Source organism: Polypterus senegalus, chromosome 7, assembly GCF_016835505.1.
Source record: "Polypterus senegalus isolate Bchr_013 chromosome 7, ASM1683550v1, whole genome shotgun sequence".
Lineage (NCBI taxonomy): Eukaryota > Metazoa > Chordata > Cladistia > Polypteriformes > Polypteridae > Polypterus > Polypterus senegalus.
Window position 1 is genome coordinate 68,656,051 of NC_053160.1, and position 18,599 is coordinate 68,674,649.

At 37.9% G+C, this 18,599-nt stretch overlaps 1 protein-coding gene across 4 annotated transcripts in view; it reads left to right on the forward strand.

Moving 5' to 3' along the window:
* Positions 1–18,599, forward strand: part of shroom3 (shroom family member 3) — a 333,442-nt gene that overhangs the window by 281,975 nt on the left and 32,868 nt on the right. For all 4 annotated transcript variants that reach the window (XM_039758806.1, XM_039758808.1, XM_039758807.1 and 1 more), the window contains 3 exons: positions 2,607–5,790; positions 13,840–13,916; positions 17,134–17,961. In XM_039758806.1, the coding sequence (XP_039614740.1) occupies positions 2,607–5,790; positions 13,840–13,916; positions 17,134–17,961 (4,089 nt within the window). The remainder of the gene's footprint in view (positions 1–2,606; positions 5,791–13,839; positions 13,917–17,133; positions 17,962–18,599) is intronic.

Genomic DNA, 18,599 nt, shown 5'->3' on the forward strand with positions numbered 1-18,599 from the left:
TCGTGTATGATGGTACCTTTTTTAAAACTCATGAAAAACACACCTGTGTTTATGTGTCTGTCTGCATATGCATAGGCGTGTAAAAAGTACAGTTTAGCCATCTAAAAAATACATTGATACTGTTTTTTTTTTTTCTGAAGTGGTATTTCACTCTAAACTCCTGATGGCCTTTTTATGACAATTCAAAACTTTATAATGGACATTCTCAAACAAAACTTTGCTTTTTTGCTGTAAGATAAAACAATTTGTACATGTTACTGATGTTGCAGCTACTTTTATGATTTATCTGTTTCTGGACCTTTAAAAATGACAGTACTTTACAACATGAAAGGGAAGTGTCTGTGAGTGCTTGTTTGTTTTGGGAGAAATGATCTGCTTCACTTTTAAGAAAATGTTTAGATTAGTGCCGAATAATTTGTTCTTGAATAGGACCACAGTTAGGATCACCTTGCAAATAGCATTGTTTGCTTTTTAACCCATTGCTTACTTCTGAATCTCTCTGCTGTTTTAGGCTTCCATAAATAGCACTTGTACTCTTGTAATCTTTCCCGATTCATCCTTTCGGAAACTCCAATGAGGCGCACTATTTCTTGGAGCAGATACACCTTTGTCACTTCTATGACAACATTCAGCCATGGCTGACCTGGTGTTGTATGGGCTGCCTTGCAACATCAATTACCTCCATGTTAGTGAAAGCCTTGACATCTCTAAGCCTGTCTAAAATCACTTTGCACCAAAGTAATATAAAATTCCAATAACTCTTTCACTGTTTCTTAAATGCTACTTTTCATCTTAGTAGAAGCTGCTAGTACCTTCCAGAAACGCGTCAGTCACATATTGAAGGCATGACCATTGACCCGCGCTAATTAAAATATATTCGCATATTGAAAACTGGAAAATGAAAATGCAGAGGTGGTGCCAGTGCCTGTTTGTGTTTGGCTTTTCATTTTTGCAGCATTATTGCTGTTTAGGTTGAAAATGAATATCCAAACATTGACTTTGCGATTGATCTATCCATTTTTTGTTAAAATTTTGTTACATATGTATTGCAAACTTAGTGGAAAAGAAATTATGAAGGTAATATTAAATTTTCATTTTAATTTAATCTAAATTTGCTAAATTTTCATTTTAAAAGTTCATTTTAATTATGACACTGACAAACTAGACACACTAAGACAGTTATGGAAAATAAAAAGTCAAAATGGAAAATGAAATGACAAAAGGGTGATTTAATTTTATTTTTAAAAAATTTAAACAAATGACTGTTATGTATGTAGAAGATAAAATTGCAAATGTTATTTTTCATTTTTGCAGCATCATTGCACTTAGACTTTGAAAAATAAATGGCAAAAGGGAGATTGCATCTTCATTTTATAATTTTAATATTTATTTCCTTTTTTGCAGAAAATACCTCCTATACTCTAGTAACCAATTAGAAATTAAATCTGATTTATTAAGGAGGAGTTAGGAGAATTTACCATTAGGATATGGGGGTAGGGGCGCAGTGGTAGCACTGCTGCCTCACAGTTAGGAGATCTGGGTTCAATTCTTGGGTCCTCTCTGCATAGAGTTTGCATGTTCTCCCCATGTCTGTGTGGGTTTCCTCTGGGTGCTCCGGTTTCCTCCCACAGTCCAAAGACATGCAGGTTTGGTGGATTGGTGATTATAATTTGCCAATAGTGTGTGCTTGGTGTTGTGTGTATGTGTGTATGTGTGTGTGTGTGTGTGTGTGTGCCCTGCGGTGGGCTGGCACCCTGCCCAGGGTTTTTTTCCTGCCTTGCACCCTGCATTGGCTGGGATTGGCTCCAGCAGACCCCCGTGACCCTGTAGTTAGGATATAGTGGGTTGGATAATGGATGGATGGATGGATGAAAATTAGGCTTTGTAGTCATACGTGAATAATACATTATTAATAATAATTAATAATAAATTATTAATCAGTCATTTCAAATAATAATTGGCAGTATTAGTAACGTCTTGGCTACATTTTAAAATCAATTTTATAGTGCACTATTAAAAGAAAGTATCAGTTTCTATCAAAGATACAAACATTTCTGGGTGATTTCAAAGATATGAATGTTAGCGGATAAGCTGGGATATATTCATTATTAAGTTCTGCTAAGACAAGAAGACCACAGTAACGTCAGTCTTAATATTAGTTGTCATGGAGTGCTAACGCCATCAAACCATTGTGCTTATCACTTATACAGTACTTTGCCATTGGACATTTAGTTCTGTACCATGACTCTGTCCAAGGCACTGTTGTGTATATCATTTGAATTAATGGTTCAGTTTTCATGAGTCACAAAGATTAATAAGGCTTTTTTGTGATACTTTAGGGTTTTTTGCATTGTTTTTTAAGTTAAAAGATATTTACAGTGTCACACTGGTGTATTAGGTGATGCATTTTTATCATTTAGCAGTGGCTATACATTAACATTTATGTTGTTTCCCTCTCTACTTTTTAAGCACCTTAAAGACTATTTCTAAAGTAAGTAATTAAATATGTTTGTTTGTTTCCAAGTTAAGTATGTATATGCAGTATGTATAAATAAGCTCATTAATCTTCTTCTCTCTACTAATGTAGATTTTTCGCTTCCTAACAGTTCCTCAACCAGTGACCTCTCAGGTTATGATCATGGATTACTGAGGAAGAGCCCAGACCAGTATAGCTCTAGGGGAAGTATGGAGAGCCTGAATCATGGTCACCTTGCCTACAGCTCGTGCCACCAGTTGTCCCCTGCCAAATCAACTAACAGCATTGACCAGTTCCCCCACCTTCACAGCAAGAGAGATTCTGCCTACAGCTCTTTCTCCACAAGCTCTAGCATTCCAGATTACCAATCGCAGTCTTTTAGCAAGGAACGCTCATATTCAATGGACAACATGCATTTGCAGAGAGGCTTGGAGAGCATTAAACAAACTGATATACGATATGTTCGGACAGTATATGATCCTCATCGTGGAATATCAGAAGAGCAAGAAGTTAGTTCTTCAGTGTTGCTCCGTAATAAAGATGGGAAAATCCAGACTGACACTAAAGGGTGCCATAATTGCTCCAGCAACAGTCACAATACTAACAGACATAGTATTGGCTCAGTGTGGGGAAACTCTGGGAGTAATAATCCTTCAGAAAGTGATAATACAGGACCACCAGCTCCACCCTTGTGTAGGGATAGTTATGCTGCTACTAAACACCATGAAAGGCCAAGTTCCTGGTCAAGTTTGGAACAGGCCAGATTTGCTCGGATGCAACAGAAAGGCTCCTGGTCTCAATCTGGAAGCTCAGGTAGTTCAGGAAAATCGTCTTTTTCTACAGAGAGCCAGTTGCATACAGTTGTAGAAAAAAGCCCAGAAAGCAGCCCTACGGTCAAACCAAAACAGACTTTTGCTCAGTCACCTGCACCTGGGAGGCCAATGCTTCCCACTGGGGTATATCCTGTACCTCAACCTGAACCACACTATGCACAGGTCCCCTCAAGCTGTCCCAGTTCAGTCACTGTACTTTATCCAGCATTAGCTAAGGAAAGTGGCTACATTTCACAAAAAGCTCAGGCTACTGCTAGTCCTGGGGTGACATTAGAAAAAGAGAACTTACACCAAAGTAATAGCACCACCAATTTCTCCATTACTCATCAAGCAAAACAGTACACAGAAAACAAGTATGAAAATACAGATTCTAAAATGGGGCTTTATTGGCCTCATTTTGTGTCCATGACTGAAATTAACACTGACAGCCATGCTCAGAATGAAACAGATAGAGATTCATGTTTTGTTACACACCAGTCTGCCACAGGGAACTGTTCCCATCAGTATCCCAATGCTGTTTCTTCAAAACCAGAACAGAAAGAAAAGAAACAGATCCGACAGGAAGAGAGTAAATCAGAAATAGAAATGATTAAATTCAAAGGAGAGCAAGATGAAAGCAAAGTAGAAAGGCAGTATGTTAAGTCAGTAGCACATCCCTGGGGGAATTACTTGGAGAAAACTGTGTATCCCAATGGGCAGTTCAATGCAGATAGAAATCAAAGGTCTTATGGAAGCTGCAGTGACATATTACTTTCGGATATGAATGATGAGTTTAAAAATCAAGCTTTACACAGGCACTCAGGTGAGCCATCTGGGTATCAGCTGCACGTACCGTGTTCACCAAGGTATAATGATTTCTCCCCTCAACCCCAGCCATCTAAGAACTTAGACCATTGCAGACCCCGATATAATACCAGTAGTGTCCAGAACTGTCAGGCTAGAAAGAGTGATGTAACCAAATTGCGTTGCTCTGTGTTAGAGAAAGTTAATCAAATAGAACTGAGGGAGCAGGAAAAACAAAGGGCCCAAAGCACTAGCAGTATTGGTTGCAATAATTTTGTTTATGGGCGACTAAGTCAGGCATCAAGTGGCAGGAGCTCATACACAAGCATTGAAGATATTCGAAGTCGTCTAAACTTTCCTGATGGGCCAAACATGGGCAGACTGCACTCAAGTCAGACAGGCTCCCAAAACTGTAACAGGGACCTAAAGGGCTCAAGTGTAGGAGATGACTTAAAACAAGAACAGGAAAATGAGTTTATTGGCCACAGGCGAAGAAAGAGTGAGCATGGACCATTGAATGATGCACCAAGTAAACCGGCTCACTTACAGAGGAGCAAGAGCACCTTTCAGCTGAGCACAGAGGAGGAAGTTAAGGAAAACAAATGGAAGAGTGAGTTTCAGGATATTACAAGTGGTTTTGTTGACAACACGTTTAATAGGACCTATAGGAACAGTATTAAAGATGCACAAAGTAAAGTTCTTAGGGCCACGTCCTTTAAGCGAAAAGACCTTGAAATAAGCCCACCAAATCTCAACAAACCAAAGTTATCTCAAGAGAAGCCATACTTAGGTAATTCCGCTTGGAGTGCTGTTCGAATTAATAATGGGTCACGTCATGCCCCTAAAGAAAGGCAGACAGTTGCTCCTGAAGAAGTTAGCTCCATTCTGTCACCTCAGCCTCTCAATAATCTACCTGCACCTTATTCTGTTTCCCGAATTGGTGGTCGGAAACGCCTTACTGCTGAACAGAAAAAGCGCTCCTACTCTGAGCCTGACAAAATGAATGAGGTAGGTGTGTGTGACAGTGAGCCTTTGCCTGTCTCCATGCAAAAGAAGACTCAACACTTCCTCCATCCAGAGACCAGTGTTGCAGACCGGAGAAGAATGTTTGAAAATGAGGGACGATCTTGTACTACTTCTCTGAACACCACTACCAATCTTTCACGCCCTGAGCTGAAGCAGCTGCAACAGAATGCCATAGCTGATTATATTGAACGGAAAACAGGGAGACGGCCTTCCAGGGATCATTCTCTGAGCTCATTTGTAGGAATTAATTATTCAGAGCCCCAAAGTTTATCTTCTGCTTGTAGTCTGAACTCACTACAGGATCAGACACTTTATAAATACAAGCAAACGAACAGGAACTCACAGTCCACAAAAGGATCCTCCACTCTTCCTCCTGGACTTCAAGTTTGCTTTGATTTGGAAGAGAAACAATCAAGACTGTTGTCCAGTCATTACTCTCTCTCAGCTTGGCCTAGCAGTGAACTGCGTCAAAGATGCCACAGCTCAGAAATGGAACTGAGTCAAGGGTTCACTGTTCAGCAAGCACAAGCGAAGGCCAGTAGTCATCTGCACCACAGAAAAGAACAGTTGGTTTCGGGAAAGTCAGCCTCTGCTGAAGACCTATTAGAACATTCAGAAAACCATCCTGTTGCTGTCCATGTTCGGTCAAGATCATCACCTTCAGCACATAAGGTAAGATATATATGCTTATAAATGGAAAGGATTAATAGAAAACATGTTAATGAGTTATGTACGTGTTTTAAGAGCACATAATTAATGATGAATGGATGTCCCTATTGTGTATGTTTATTTTATCATATAGTAAACTGTACATTTGGGTAAAATAGATTTCCTTTTGTGTTGATGACTTTGTTTTGTTCAAATTCTTTTCCCTCCTTATTTGTGTTTTCTGTATATGTCAGGTCTTTTTTTTCTCATTCAATAAATTACAAATACGTCGGCTCATTTAATAGATGGACTGAGGTATCATGGCTGTTTTAAATGTAACATTTTGTCAACTAATTGATTCTATTTTGTCTGTTATCCTTGAGTGCCTTGGCCTCACATTTTGCTGCCATTGTGCTAAAATGATGCAGCAATGAAGTTCTCATCTAAGGCTTCATTCACTTCACTGCAGTCTTATTCTGTAAAGCTTTATTCTTATTTTGTACCACTTTATCCTGGTGAGGGTTGCGCTGGTAAGTGACTGAAGAAGGCAACCAACATTTCTCAGCCAGTCTGCATCTCTCCCTGAAAAATTCTCAGGTGTATTTAGGCCAGCTAGGGACTTCTATAGGTCACTTCCATCTCCTATATTAATTTACATTCACTACAAAAAGCTTGTTTGGACAGGAAGGTGGATTGACCATTAAACTGAGATTTTTGTCTCTAAAGACTTAATGTCCTTCTTCATAAACACTATCTACTATGGAATCCATAGTAATGCTACAAGAGTTCAAATACAGTAGTCAATCTCAGTGTCCCTCCCTTTCCCTCCTCTGTGAATTAGACAAGTACTTGAACTCCTTCACTTGGGAGAAAAGCCATTAGCCCGGGGATCCTTATATTTGAAGACTCATCATGCCTGGCTATGCACCGAATACTGTCCAAGCATTGGCTGTCCCATCCAATAAAAATTACAAACAGGTCTTGACACACCCTTGGTGGATTCTGACACTCGCCTTAAGTGAATCTGACTTCATGCCATAGCTTGGACTCCGGAATTACAGAAACTGAATTGCATGCAATAGTTCCCAAGTGCTGATTTGCCAATTCTTTTCTTTTTTCCTTTTTGGTAGTTTTTACAGTTTCCATTTGGTTCCCCCTAAAGGCAGTACACAAAACCTGGGATAATATTTTCAGAAATCAGAATCTTATCTGAATCTCAAGTTCTAATTTTATTTGGATACAATAGTAGTTTGCTTTTGTAAAATTTCTTTACCAGCTAAACAAATTCACTTTTTTGAGGTTCATTATTTTCCCAAGCTGCAAATTGATTGATTTCTTTAAATGGGCTCAATGCAAATGCCGTCAGTGGGCAGTGTGTCCCATCTTGGTTTGGTCCCTGTCTTGTGTATACATTGTGGTAATATACTCCAGCTTCACGTGGTACTAACCAGGAAACATAGCAGATCAAGTTAATTTATGATTATATGATAATATAATGTTGTAATTTCCATCATTTTCATTTTCCAAGTATTGTGTATATATTTACAGTTTAACAGGATTTATTTATATTTTATTGGGATATACTAATAGAAAGGGCAGAACATTTTCTGTATTTTAACTTTTAAAGGATGTATACATGTTAGCATTTGGAAAATCAATATTGTTATAGAAGGACCAGAAGGAATTCATAAAAGGGTGGCGGAGGACAGGCTGAGAGTTAGTACAGGCCGGCTTTACTGACACAAATTGTCATTTACAGTATGCATGGAAGAAAAGGTACCATTGGAAAGCAGTAAAGTCCTGTGTATCTCTTGGATGCCCCAGAAATGCTAAAGACAGGAGAACTTGGAAGGAACGAGTAAAGTGTTCCTCAAGAGTACTACAGAGTTGCCATCCAAGCAAGTTCAGAGGGTGCCTTACCCTGGTTGTGGGTGAAAGACCTCTTGTTGGAGAGAGGGCAGTATGCATTGTGTCTCAGTGGCAAAAGTAGGACATCCCTTGAACTACCAAGAGATTTTTGGGGTTGTCCAGAAGCTTCATCAGGAAGGAGATGAAAGCCATTTTGAGCCATGATGAGGCCATTTGGTTCTTGAATCAGGAGGTGAGTTAGAGCAATTACCTCCTGTGTGGAAGAAGCAGAGTAAGGAAAAAGTAGTGACTTACAGAGAAGGAAGTTAGCCAGGATTCAAAAGCCATGTACAAAGGGCCCAGGGAGGCAGTAGGATTTTGTGTTCTCCTTTTGTTCATTCATCTCATTTATACCCCAATTTGTGTTTTACCTCCTTAAAGAGTGTCATTGTAAGCGCCACTTTTTGTTGCTGTAGATTAAAGTGATCTCAAGAAACAATAATGAAAGATTTGGATTTTCTATTTTTTTTTTGTCAAACAGAAAGAGTTTACCAGAAGTTCCACCACTTTGACAAATAAATTGGGCTTCTTATAATTGTTTAATCATAGTTTATTAAAATCTTGGCCACCTTCACCTATGTGATGTTTGAGGACTATCTTACAACTACAGACAACATCACGTAAAATGCCTACAATAGCATTTTAGCAGGATTAAGATGTGGACTTTTGATTTCATTATTCCAAAGCTCCTGCTCCTTGAGGTTATTCTTTTGTGATTGGGATCTCAAGAGTTTTGGAAAGTTACTCTCTTTAAAAGTCAAACACAATAAGGAGTGTCCAGTTTGGTTGGTTCCTGTGGTGGGTTGGCACCCTGCCCGGGATTGGTTCCTGCCTTGTGCCCTGTGTTGGCTGGGATTGGCTCCAGCAGACCCCCGTGACCCTGTGTTCGGATTCAGCAGGTTGGAAAATGGATGGATGGACAGTTTGGTTGGTTCATAAAATAAAATAAAAAAGGAGGCTATTTCATGTGTGATGTTTCTTTCATGTATTGTTCTCCAAATTCTTCTGTACTTGTTGAGGTCTAGTCCAGAACAACAAGGTCTCCCTGGGTCAGGTGGTTTAAGTAAGGAGGTGGAAGCAGAAGAGGCCGAGTACCTGTTGCTCCGAGTGGAAGTGACTTAATTGGTCCTCCTGCTAGTTCTCTTCCATTCTAAATCAAACGGAAACCATCTTTTGTTGGTGTTATAGTCAAATCCTTCCCTGTAATATCAGTCAGCCCCATACTCGTATGACAAACCCTAGGCATGTGTCTCTAACTCCTGTTAAAAGATCTATTTGTGGTTCAACCATTTTTCTAAAGTCTTCACACTTTGTTAGCCTTTTCTTTTTAAATGCATTGTGGAATTTATGGTTTGCTTAGTGACTTCAATCTGTCCAAGCCTTAAAGCTGCAAAGTAGCTCCACACCATAATTTTTCAATCTCCATGTTGTATATAGGAATTACATTCTTGTAGTCACAGATATTGTTTGGTTTTCACATTGCAATAAAATACATTCATTGTGACTGTTCTGTCCAGCACACATTGTTTAATAAGTCTTGTGCTGCAGCTAAATGGTTTGTTTGTCTTGGACCTCACGTGTAGAGCAGATTTGGGCCGTCTGTTTCTGGCAGTTGACCCATACATCTTAAGATTGAAAACGCCCTCAAATCTTTTATTAACCTTCAGTTTTCAGGGACTTTGCATTTGCTATTTAGCACATGGACTGAAATTCATGGAATGGATTGCTCCTGGTAGATTGTAAGAGATCCATTTTCTGTTGAAATTGTCGTATACTGGAATTACAGGTTTTTGATTATTCTGAAATTGTTTTATAATCCCCATTGGCTACACAAATATCAACAGTTTTCCTTTTGAGAACTAATATAAGCTCTCTTGATCTCGGCATATTGTGTAACCATCAAGTACGGTTAAAATGAGATTTTAAAGCTGGCCCTTCAGACAATTCTCTGATTCTGTTAATCATTTGCACATTGCCTGTTGCACTTGATGTTAACTGTACTCAGATTAGGACATGCTTAAAGCAGAAGTTTATTACATTTTTTTGACCCGTAAATTTTCATTTTTTCCATGCAAAAACCTTTTTTCAAGTCACCTCAATCTGTCGATAACCGTGGAAATGTTACAGACATCCAGTGTGGCTAAAGGTGCATTGGTGTTGGAGTCTTAATTTCTTTTTCACGGCGCTGTATTTTTCTTCAAAAGAGGAATAATATATTATTTAAAAAATTACCTCTTTCTACTGAAATTTAACGTTGTGGTCAGATAAGTTCTAATATATGTTACTGGTGGGTTCAAGACATTTACTTGCCTTCACGTTTTCACTAAGTAAGTAATCAGCAATTGTTTTGGTTTGTTTTCATATTCTAATCAAAGTTATTTTTTTTATAATATTGAACAAGCCTTACTGTCTTCAATATGTTCTCATAAACACTGCATACTAAAAAGACTCCACTCTTGTGTGTGCCATTTTTTCTGTATAGCTTTCTAGAATTTATACTTCCCTTATTTGTACTGCGATTTTATTTTTTGATGCTTGATTAGTTATGTATTGTTAGACTTCCTTTAAATTTAACAAATCATGTTTATCAAAATATTGTAATGAATAAGTTAAACCTTACGTCTATTATGTGACCAGCTTAATCCATTTGACAGTTAAAGTGGCCAGACAGAGTCTGAACCAGAAAATATACTTTAGTCATGGCCCTGGTCCATCACAGGGCTCACTTGTGCTTACATCCATAGGGGCTGGGACAGTTCAGACTCCCCCAATGAGGGACATGGAAGGAGTTAGAATTCCTGGTAAAAAATGTTCAGTAATGCAAAATGATGGTCTAGCAGTAACATGCTTCACTGCATTAATTCAGCAAATTAAAATTGTGGTAGTAAGAGACAGAATAAAATGCATACCCTCACCTGAGTGCGTTCTCACAGTGGAAGGCAGAAAGATTTCAGTGTAGTTCCGTTCATTGTTGCACTGAACTACTCCTGTGTAGTCATATATTGCTTTTAAAGGCTATTTTGTAGTGCATTACACATTTAGGCTTATTGATGGTTGATTTGAAAAATTATGGACACTTTAACAGTCTCTCATTTCAGTATTTATGAATAACAAAATTGCATGCAGTGATGGGGCCTTTTTTCTTACACATATTTTAGAATAGTTTCTTCCTTTTAAGTATTTCAGTAGAAACCCTTTGCTCATAAGTACATCCAACACTTTAGTTCACATATAGTTGATACCAAAAGACTGCACATTTTTATTAAAACTTCACCATTACATAATGTGAAGGCACAAACCCAAGCAAAATTGGTTGGCCGTGTTTTTTGTGTTTTTTTTTTATACGATAATCTTGTAACTCATACTCATACATGAGAAAAAACAACAAATCTTTTTAAGATCATATGTAGCAGAGTCATTTTTTTAATTGCACTGATTGTTTTATCAGTTTTACTTATAGTATTTTATCTGTGTTTATATCTTAAAACTATGTGCATTAATTCAAGACACATGATCCATCTGACAAAATTCTGCCAAAGGGAAGAATGTATTGGAGTCAACCAGACAACAATACAGGAAATGCATACTGCCTCTAGTTTTCCTGTATGGAAGCAATTAGCCATTTTTCTATTCCTTTCTTAAAATGTCCTAATTGTAGGTTAAATCATGATAAAGTGACTGCTGACCTCAAAAGGGAATGGGGCTCTCTTTCATACCTAAGGTCTGTTATACAGGAAGTGGGTAAAGATAAAAGATTTGAACTGTCCAGTTTAACCGTCTGCATTCTTACTTCACCATCATGAATATACTAAGTGCACACTGGCTTCTAAGTAAGCATTTACTGTTTGCGCTGCTTATATTTTTCACATTATGTAGCACTTCTTTTTTCCCCTGAAAAATAAGTCTGAAATAAGTGGTTCTGAAAAATACATACAGAGCATGGTATACAAGTAAGAGATAGTCTTTAGTCCATTTGCCTTGTTTAATTAGACAAAACATGATTACTGCAAATCTTTAATATTTAAGGATTCACTTGGAAACATGTATAATAATAATAAACCTTTTTAATAATAAAATGTGGGCTGCAAAGCTTAGACATGAATAGCATACCTGGGGGTTGTTGCTGTACCTTTATATTTTGTAGATGCCAGGAAAAAAATCTTCATAAATTTACTGTGAGTTCCTTATGCCCAGAGACAGATTAAATATTTTATATATAAGCCCAAAGACTTACTCAATAAATCTTGATGTAACAGATCTTTACAATTAGTGGGACTAGCTAAACTCCAAACCAAATGCTAATTTTTCCTACATAAATATTTTGACGTGTCATCAAGTCTTTTGATTCTTCTAGCTAAGACATCATCCTGTTTCACTAACCTCTTCTCTTGTAAGCCATTACAGTGGCACCTAGGTTTGCGAGCATAATTCGTTCCGGAAACATGCTCGCAATCCAAAGCACTCGTATATCAAAGTGAATTTCCTCATAAGAAATAATGGAAACTCAGATGATTCGTTCCACAACCCAAAACTATTCATATAAAAATGATTAATGCAAAACATAAAGTTAAAATACATAAAACAAATTAACCTGTACTTTACCTTTAAAGAGAATCATGGCTGGTGTGAGTGAGTTTCTAAACTCATGTGGGATTCCACCCAACGGGACGACACGCGAAAGAGTGTCCCAAAGCAATCGCAGTCTCCTAGCGCTGTAGCAGTTCGCCGTATAAGCGTATCCAAAAAGATTGCAGACATGCTATAAGCGCCTACCGTCGATGGGTGATACAAGGAACATTATAAAGATCCCGCTACAATAAATAACAGTTTCAAGCTGAATAAAGCTGGTGTTGTTAAGGTACTGAGACTCAGCTTTGTGTTTTGGGGCGCAAGATGGGGACTCGCACTTCACAGCACACACGTGCGTGCGCGCGCGCACACACAGTCACAATGCTGTAGTAAACCGTATAGGCTCGTACGGATGTTGACTATATGAGTGAGGCACACAGACTCAGACGGAGAATAGGAGACGATTGCCCTCAAGAGAAGAGAAAAGAGAGAGAGAGAGAGACGTGAGCGAGCGAGATAAGGAGAATGAAAGAGAGACGCACATGCGAGAGAGAGAAGAACCATCAGCTCAGGTGTGATCACATGATGCTCAGTAGACAAAGTGTATCCGTACTACTCGTATTGCAAGACATCGCTCGTTTATCAAGTCAAAATTTATTTAAAAATTTAGCTCGTCTTGCAAAACATTCGTAAACCAAGTTACTTGTAAACCGATGTTTCACTGTATACTGTATGACTTTGGAAATACAGTTCAGTCAGCTCTAATGGGATGAAACTTCCTCAGTACCAATTGCTGTCCATCCGTCCTTTTTCCCCCCTGCTTCGTTCAAAATGTTATTGCAGGGGATGACAGGATAGCCTATCCAGGCATTATCTACCTGAATGATACTGGACCCTAAACAAGCATACTCTTTTTTTGGGGGGAGTTGGGGCAGAATTTCACTACTGTGAATTCTACCTGTAAGGTTTGTGTTGTTCTCATTGAAAAAGATTAGCCATTACGCTGCTCTTTCACAGTTTATGCATGTGTACATTCCAGCTCACAGCATACTTTTAAAAAAAATATCTGGAACACTTATTTTTATCTCACTTTGTGTTAAAAATACTGTATTGTCTTTCTCATTGTAAGTAATAACCCCCCTTTCCTTTTATTAAATGGTGTATTTCATGTCTGTATTTTGCAGCATGGTAATGCTATGAATGAATAGGGCTTGTCTCTGTATGGATCAAGCATCCTGGGTTTAAATCCTATACCAGACATTTTCTATGGAGAATTTGCACGTTCTTCCCGTTTCTGCTTGGTGTTTCTTTGAGGGCTCTGGTTTTCCTCTCACGTCCCCATAGTATGGCTGATTAGGTTAACTGCCAATTCCATATTGGCCCTTGTGTGTGTGAGTGTGTGTGTGTGTGAATAAGCTGTGAGATCTATTGGCTCTGTCCAAGACTGTCTCACCTTATACCTGCAGTGACAGGATAAGCTCTGGCCCTGTTGGGAACCCTTAATTAGATGAAATGACTTTAATAATGTTATGTTATGTTTGTATTTTTCCTTGTTAGTTGTACCCTCAGTAAAATGTGCAAATTATTCTCTTTCAGGATTTTGCAGTAGCAGTGAGTAAGTTGTTTGACGACTCAGCTAAGAATCTTGATTCTTCTGCTGATACCCAGAGCAGGTACAGTGAATATTATGAAGGTGAAAGTGATTCTCACTGTTAATTCACTTTTTACTGTTCTCTCCCAGGGAAAAAAATCAACAACTCAAATAATGTGCATTTAGATTGACAAAAACAATTCAAGGGCTCTGTTTAATTCGGTAGTTTTTATGATTTGTGCTTATTATCTGATCATTCTCTATTATTACCTAAGGAGAATGTACAATGCAGGAACTAACTACCAGATATATTCAGTGGTGGCAGGTGAAACAAAAGCTTTTTGGGGTGGGGGATTTGAGTCAAACTAAAGCAACACATATCTATTATATAGTGCCATTCACATCTATTTATTATATAGCACCTTTGAAATTTATCAGGTCATTCCACAAAAATGGAGCCCTCATTAAAGTGGTCCTCATCATAGTGTCATTGCACATATTGGCCTGTCCAGTACCAGACCCATAGGACAAATCCAGGCTAAAATGAATTATACCCTCTCCTTGATGTTGCCCAATCTGATGCCAACTTTCCCATTTTTACTGTGCTCCAAAACTTCAGGCTGTGACATCCGCAGTCCCCTTGTTCTTCCCATAACTTGCCCTATAGATGTGGAAAGGAACAGGTGCACCTGCCATCCAAATTTTATACTATACCTGTCTCTAAATTGCCAAAATCCTCTGCCAACTTGCCCAGTTCCCCATTCTGCCAAAACCCACACCATAATGTCTGCACCCCCACCTCGGTAATCTCCATGGACGTCTGTCTATCGTATAACACATATATAGCATAAGTCTAATCCAATTTTGCTTCTGCTAATAGAGTGCCAGTCGTTGCCCATTTCCATTGTATTCCATAAATCCACATCATACAGTCACTAGTCCTCTGATTTTTCACAAGTTTTGCATCCCAGTTTATCATTTACCTCACCCACATAGTCATTCCTCACTAATTTTACTCTACACTTTCTGCCAGTCTGCTCAGTCCTATGCAAGTCTGCCAGGCTTACCTCACTTAGGCACAAATTCACATTGTAAGATCCATAGACCCCCATATCTTAAAACATAACAACTCCCAAACCTGTCTTGTACTACACCCAAAGGACAAGTCCAGCCTAAATCTTACTCTGTCTTTACGATCAGGATACATATATTTCCTCCTTTCCTAAGGCCTGAAAATTTTTCAAATACTTTATGATTTTACTAAGCCTGACAAAAAATGAGCCACATACCTGTACTGTTGTCTAGAGCAGTGCTTACCAACCTTTTTTTCTGTAGTGGCTTGCTCTTTGTAACCAAAATGATCCCAAGGCACACTATTATTCTACTAACCACAAACACATATATACTGTATCTCATCTATTCCTCTGGACAGGATGTGCCAATTTTTGGTCACAGTTGTGCCTTCTAATTCCAATCCCATAGCCTTCATCTAGCTGTTCAGCAACACTAAGCCGGCCAAAGAAAATTTTGCCTCATGCTACTGTCTAGATGACTACTGCTACTTTCATGCCACTTGCATTTCTCAGAAAGATGTTTTAGATCTCATACCCCCATCATTATCCAAAACGTTTTAGTACCAACACAGGGAAAGCAAAAAAAGGCATTACTTAAATTATACTCAGTTAGTCAACTCCATTTATCATAATAAGGGCTGGAAAAACCGTATGTAAGCACATCCTTGAATTCTTGTGTTAGTTCAGTCCGATCCAAACTCCTTTATCTTCTTTTCTTCAAGTGAACAAATTATGAAGGGGCGATTCTTTAAAGAAATAACTACATTTTCTTTCATTTCTGAAGTTCCACATGAAGTTGCCATCAAAGTTGCGCTCACTTATCTGTAGTTGCTTAACATTAATAACAGTTGTGAACTGTGAACCATTGACATCAATATGACATAGTGTATCAATGATTGTCCAATCACATTAGATTAAAAAACATAAAACAATACTAATTTTCTGCAAATAAAGGTGGGAGTGTCCTGGCCGCAGAGAGCTGTGTCCCTGAAAAAATTTGAAAGCAACCAATTAAAGGGCAGCCACAGGTCACCTGCTTGCCATAAGATCAAGGACTTACATAGACAGAAATTAAACAAATACAAGTCCGAACCAGTTTTTAATGAATGTTGACATGTGCTGACACCAGGCACATTGTGCAAACAGACAAATTTATTTCATGATTATTTCAAATTACCTAATTAATTTAAGTAGACAGTCTTTTTTTTTTTTTAATTTATGGGGGGATGGCGCCTGAGTGCCCTACATTACAAACCGCCACTGGATATAACAGAATTAGTCAGATTCTTAAAGTGTTTTTAACATCTTCTGAGGAACCCACCTTTTTCCACCTTTCCAAACCTAAATTATTAAAAAAACATGTTACCAATAGCCAAAGCAAAAAAAAAAAAAAATTGTTGTTATACTAGTTAACTAACTATCATTACTTTGGCTTCAGAAACCAACTTTATGACAAAGTTACTGATTACTGATTCTTTTGAGGCAATGAAATGTGGTTTTAGTAGACCCACTAACTTCACATTTCCACAATTAGGCACTTTCCATGTGATTATATCATTAGATTTGCTTCATTCCTCAATTATGAGCTGACCCACCCCTTGCCACGACTTTGCTGGATATGTGTGAATCTGGTGATAACAGCTGGGATTCAGACTCAAGGTCATGTTAGTTCCAATTCAGCTGAGGAACTTAAATTGGAAATAAAAGAAAAAAACTACAGTAATGAGAATATGAACTGAATTGGTATTTAAGGAAGTTAAACTTTAATCAATAAAATTGCATGCAATTCTGTGTTTTCTTGTTTTTTCTTACCACATATCTGAGATTATATGCAGTGATATGCATTTCCAATACTATAAGTTATAAGATGTTACGGAGTACCTTTCATGTGGTATTTGATGTATGAAGAATAGCTGATGTAGAATGCTTACAATAATAACAATATTTAAAGTCTGACCAGGTAGGAACAAGGCACATACAGTATAAGGAGTCCTTTGTAACAGATGATTTTGGAGGAAAAAAGAGTGAGAGAGGGTGGACCATATTATTAGTATCTCCTTGATGTTGTGTCTTTCTCTGCTTGAAGATATAGGACTAGTATTGAAATGTAGAATACTCAGTTTAGTTTTATCCATAGCACTCAAGGCATGGTATAAACTGCTTCAATATTAATCAACCCTTTTGTATTTATGCTGTAGTATGCCTAACCCATGTCTTTTTTTTTAGATACCTAGAAAATGAAGACAAGTACAGAAATACACCAAAAACATCTACAGTTTTCTGTCAAGCAGGGAGCACTAAAATGCAGCATAATTCTCAGTCTCCGAGCAATACATTGACATGCAAAGGAGAATTTTCCCTTGGATTCAATAATATTTCAAGCATGAAGCCTGATACTGTCACCTTAGAACATAATGCTAAATCAGATCTGGCAGAATGTGGAATGTTAGATGGAAGTTCCAATTCCAGCCTTTTATCAAGCCACAATCAAATCTTCAGTAATAAACCCTCCAAAATGCAGATTTCTGCCCCTTTACCTTCAAATATAATTGAGAGATATGATGGTAACTGTCAAGATGTAAGCACTTTTCAAGTCAACTTGACACCAGAAGACAACTTAAATAAAAATAAACTTCCCAAGAGACCCCCACTTCCCAAATTTAAATGGATCAATTCATCTCAGGATGATCTCCTCTCTGTACAAAACAGTCCTCTTCAAAATACACACCAAGCAAAAGAAACCTACAGTTCATCCTCTGAGACAGAGACAGAAACAAGCAGCCCCACATCCCCTCGATCAAACACACTCTGCTCTTTGAGAATTTCGGAGTCACAGCTACAGTTTGTTTCTTCCCCCTCCTCTGTTCAGGATGATGATGATGTGTTTATTCCTGACACCTCAGCGCAGTCAAACAATGTGTTGGATCTTCCCAGTGAAATTTACAGTGAAATCCCTTTGCACAGTAACGGTTTGAAAGAACCATCCACACCTACTGCACATAAGCAAACAGACAGAGCATTCTACTCCTCTCCTCAGGAAAACCAAAGTCAGAGGTATTTTATACTTACTTATTTTTTGTGACAATGTGCAAGATGAGTAATTAGTATAAAATAAAAATGATGATAAGAAAGATAACAGGGAATTAATAAATACTGCTATCTATCCCCTTGAAAAGATATTATACTTTACTTTAGAGGGGAAAGTGTTAGATTGATGGTTTTCAGTTTGAACTGTGTCATAGTTTAGCATTGCATATGTGATATTTCACAAAAGAAATCACTAAAATCTCTTTCAATTCAGTATTTCAGTAACACTTTAGTTTACTTTAGGTACTGCAAAAATGCATCTGTTAATGCTGCGTAACAAGACCTTAACAAAGGCTTCTTTTGGTGTTAATGACACTTAGAAAAGTATCAGTAGAGAGGTTACTTATCACTGTGTTGTGTGCCATGTGATAAGCTGGTAAAATTATATATGAATATGAGAGATTCACAGGCCAAACACTGAAGGATACAATTTCAAAAGACATACTTCATATTTCACTTCAGACATTTCTGACTGTTCCAATGTGAAATTATTTTAGTAGGCCACACTGCACAGATGATTAACCACTTTACTGATGCTTTGTAAGTGTCACCAGAAGAAGCCTTTGTTATATAAGAGTAAATGAATAATAGACGCATTTGTGCAT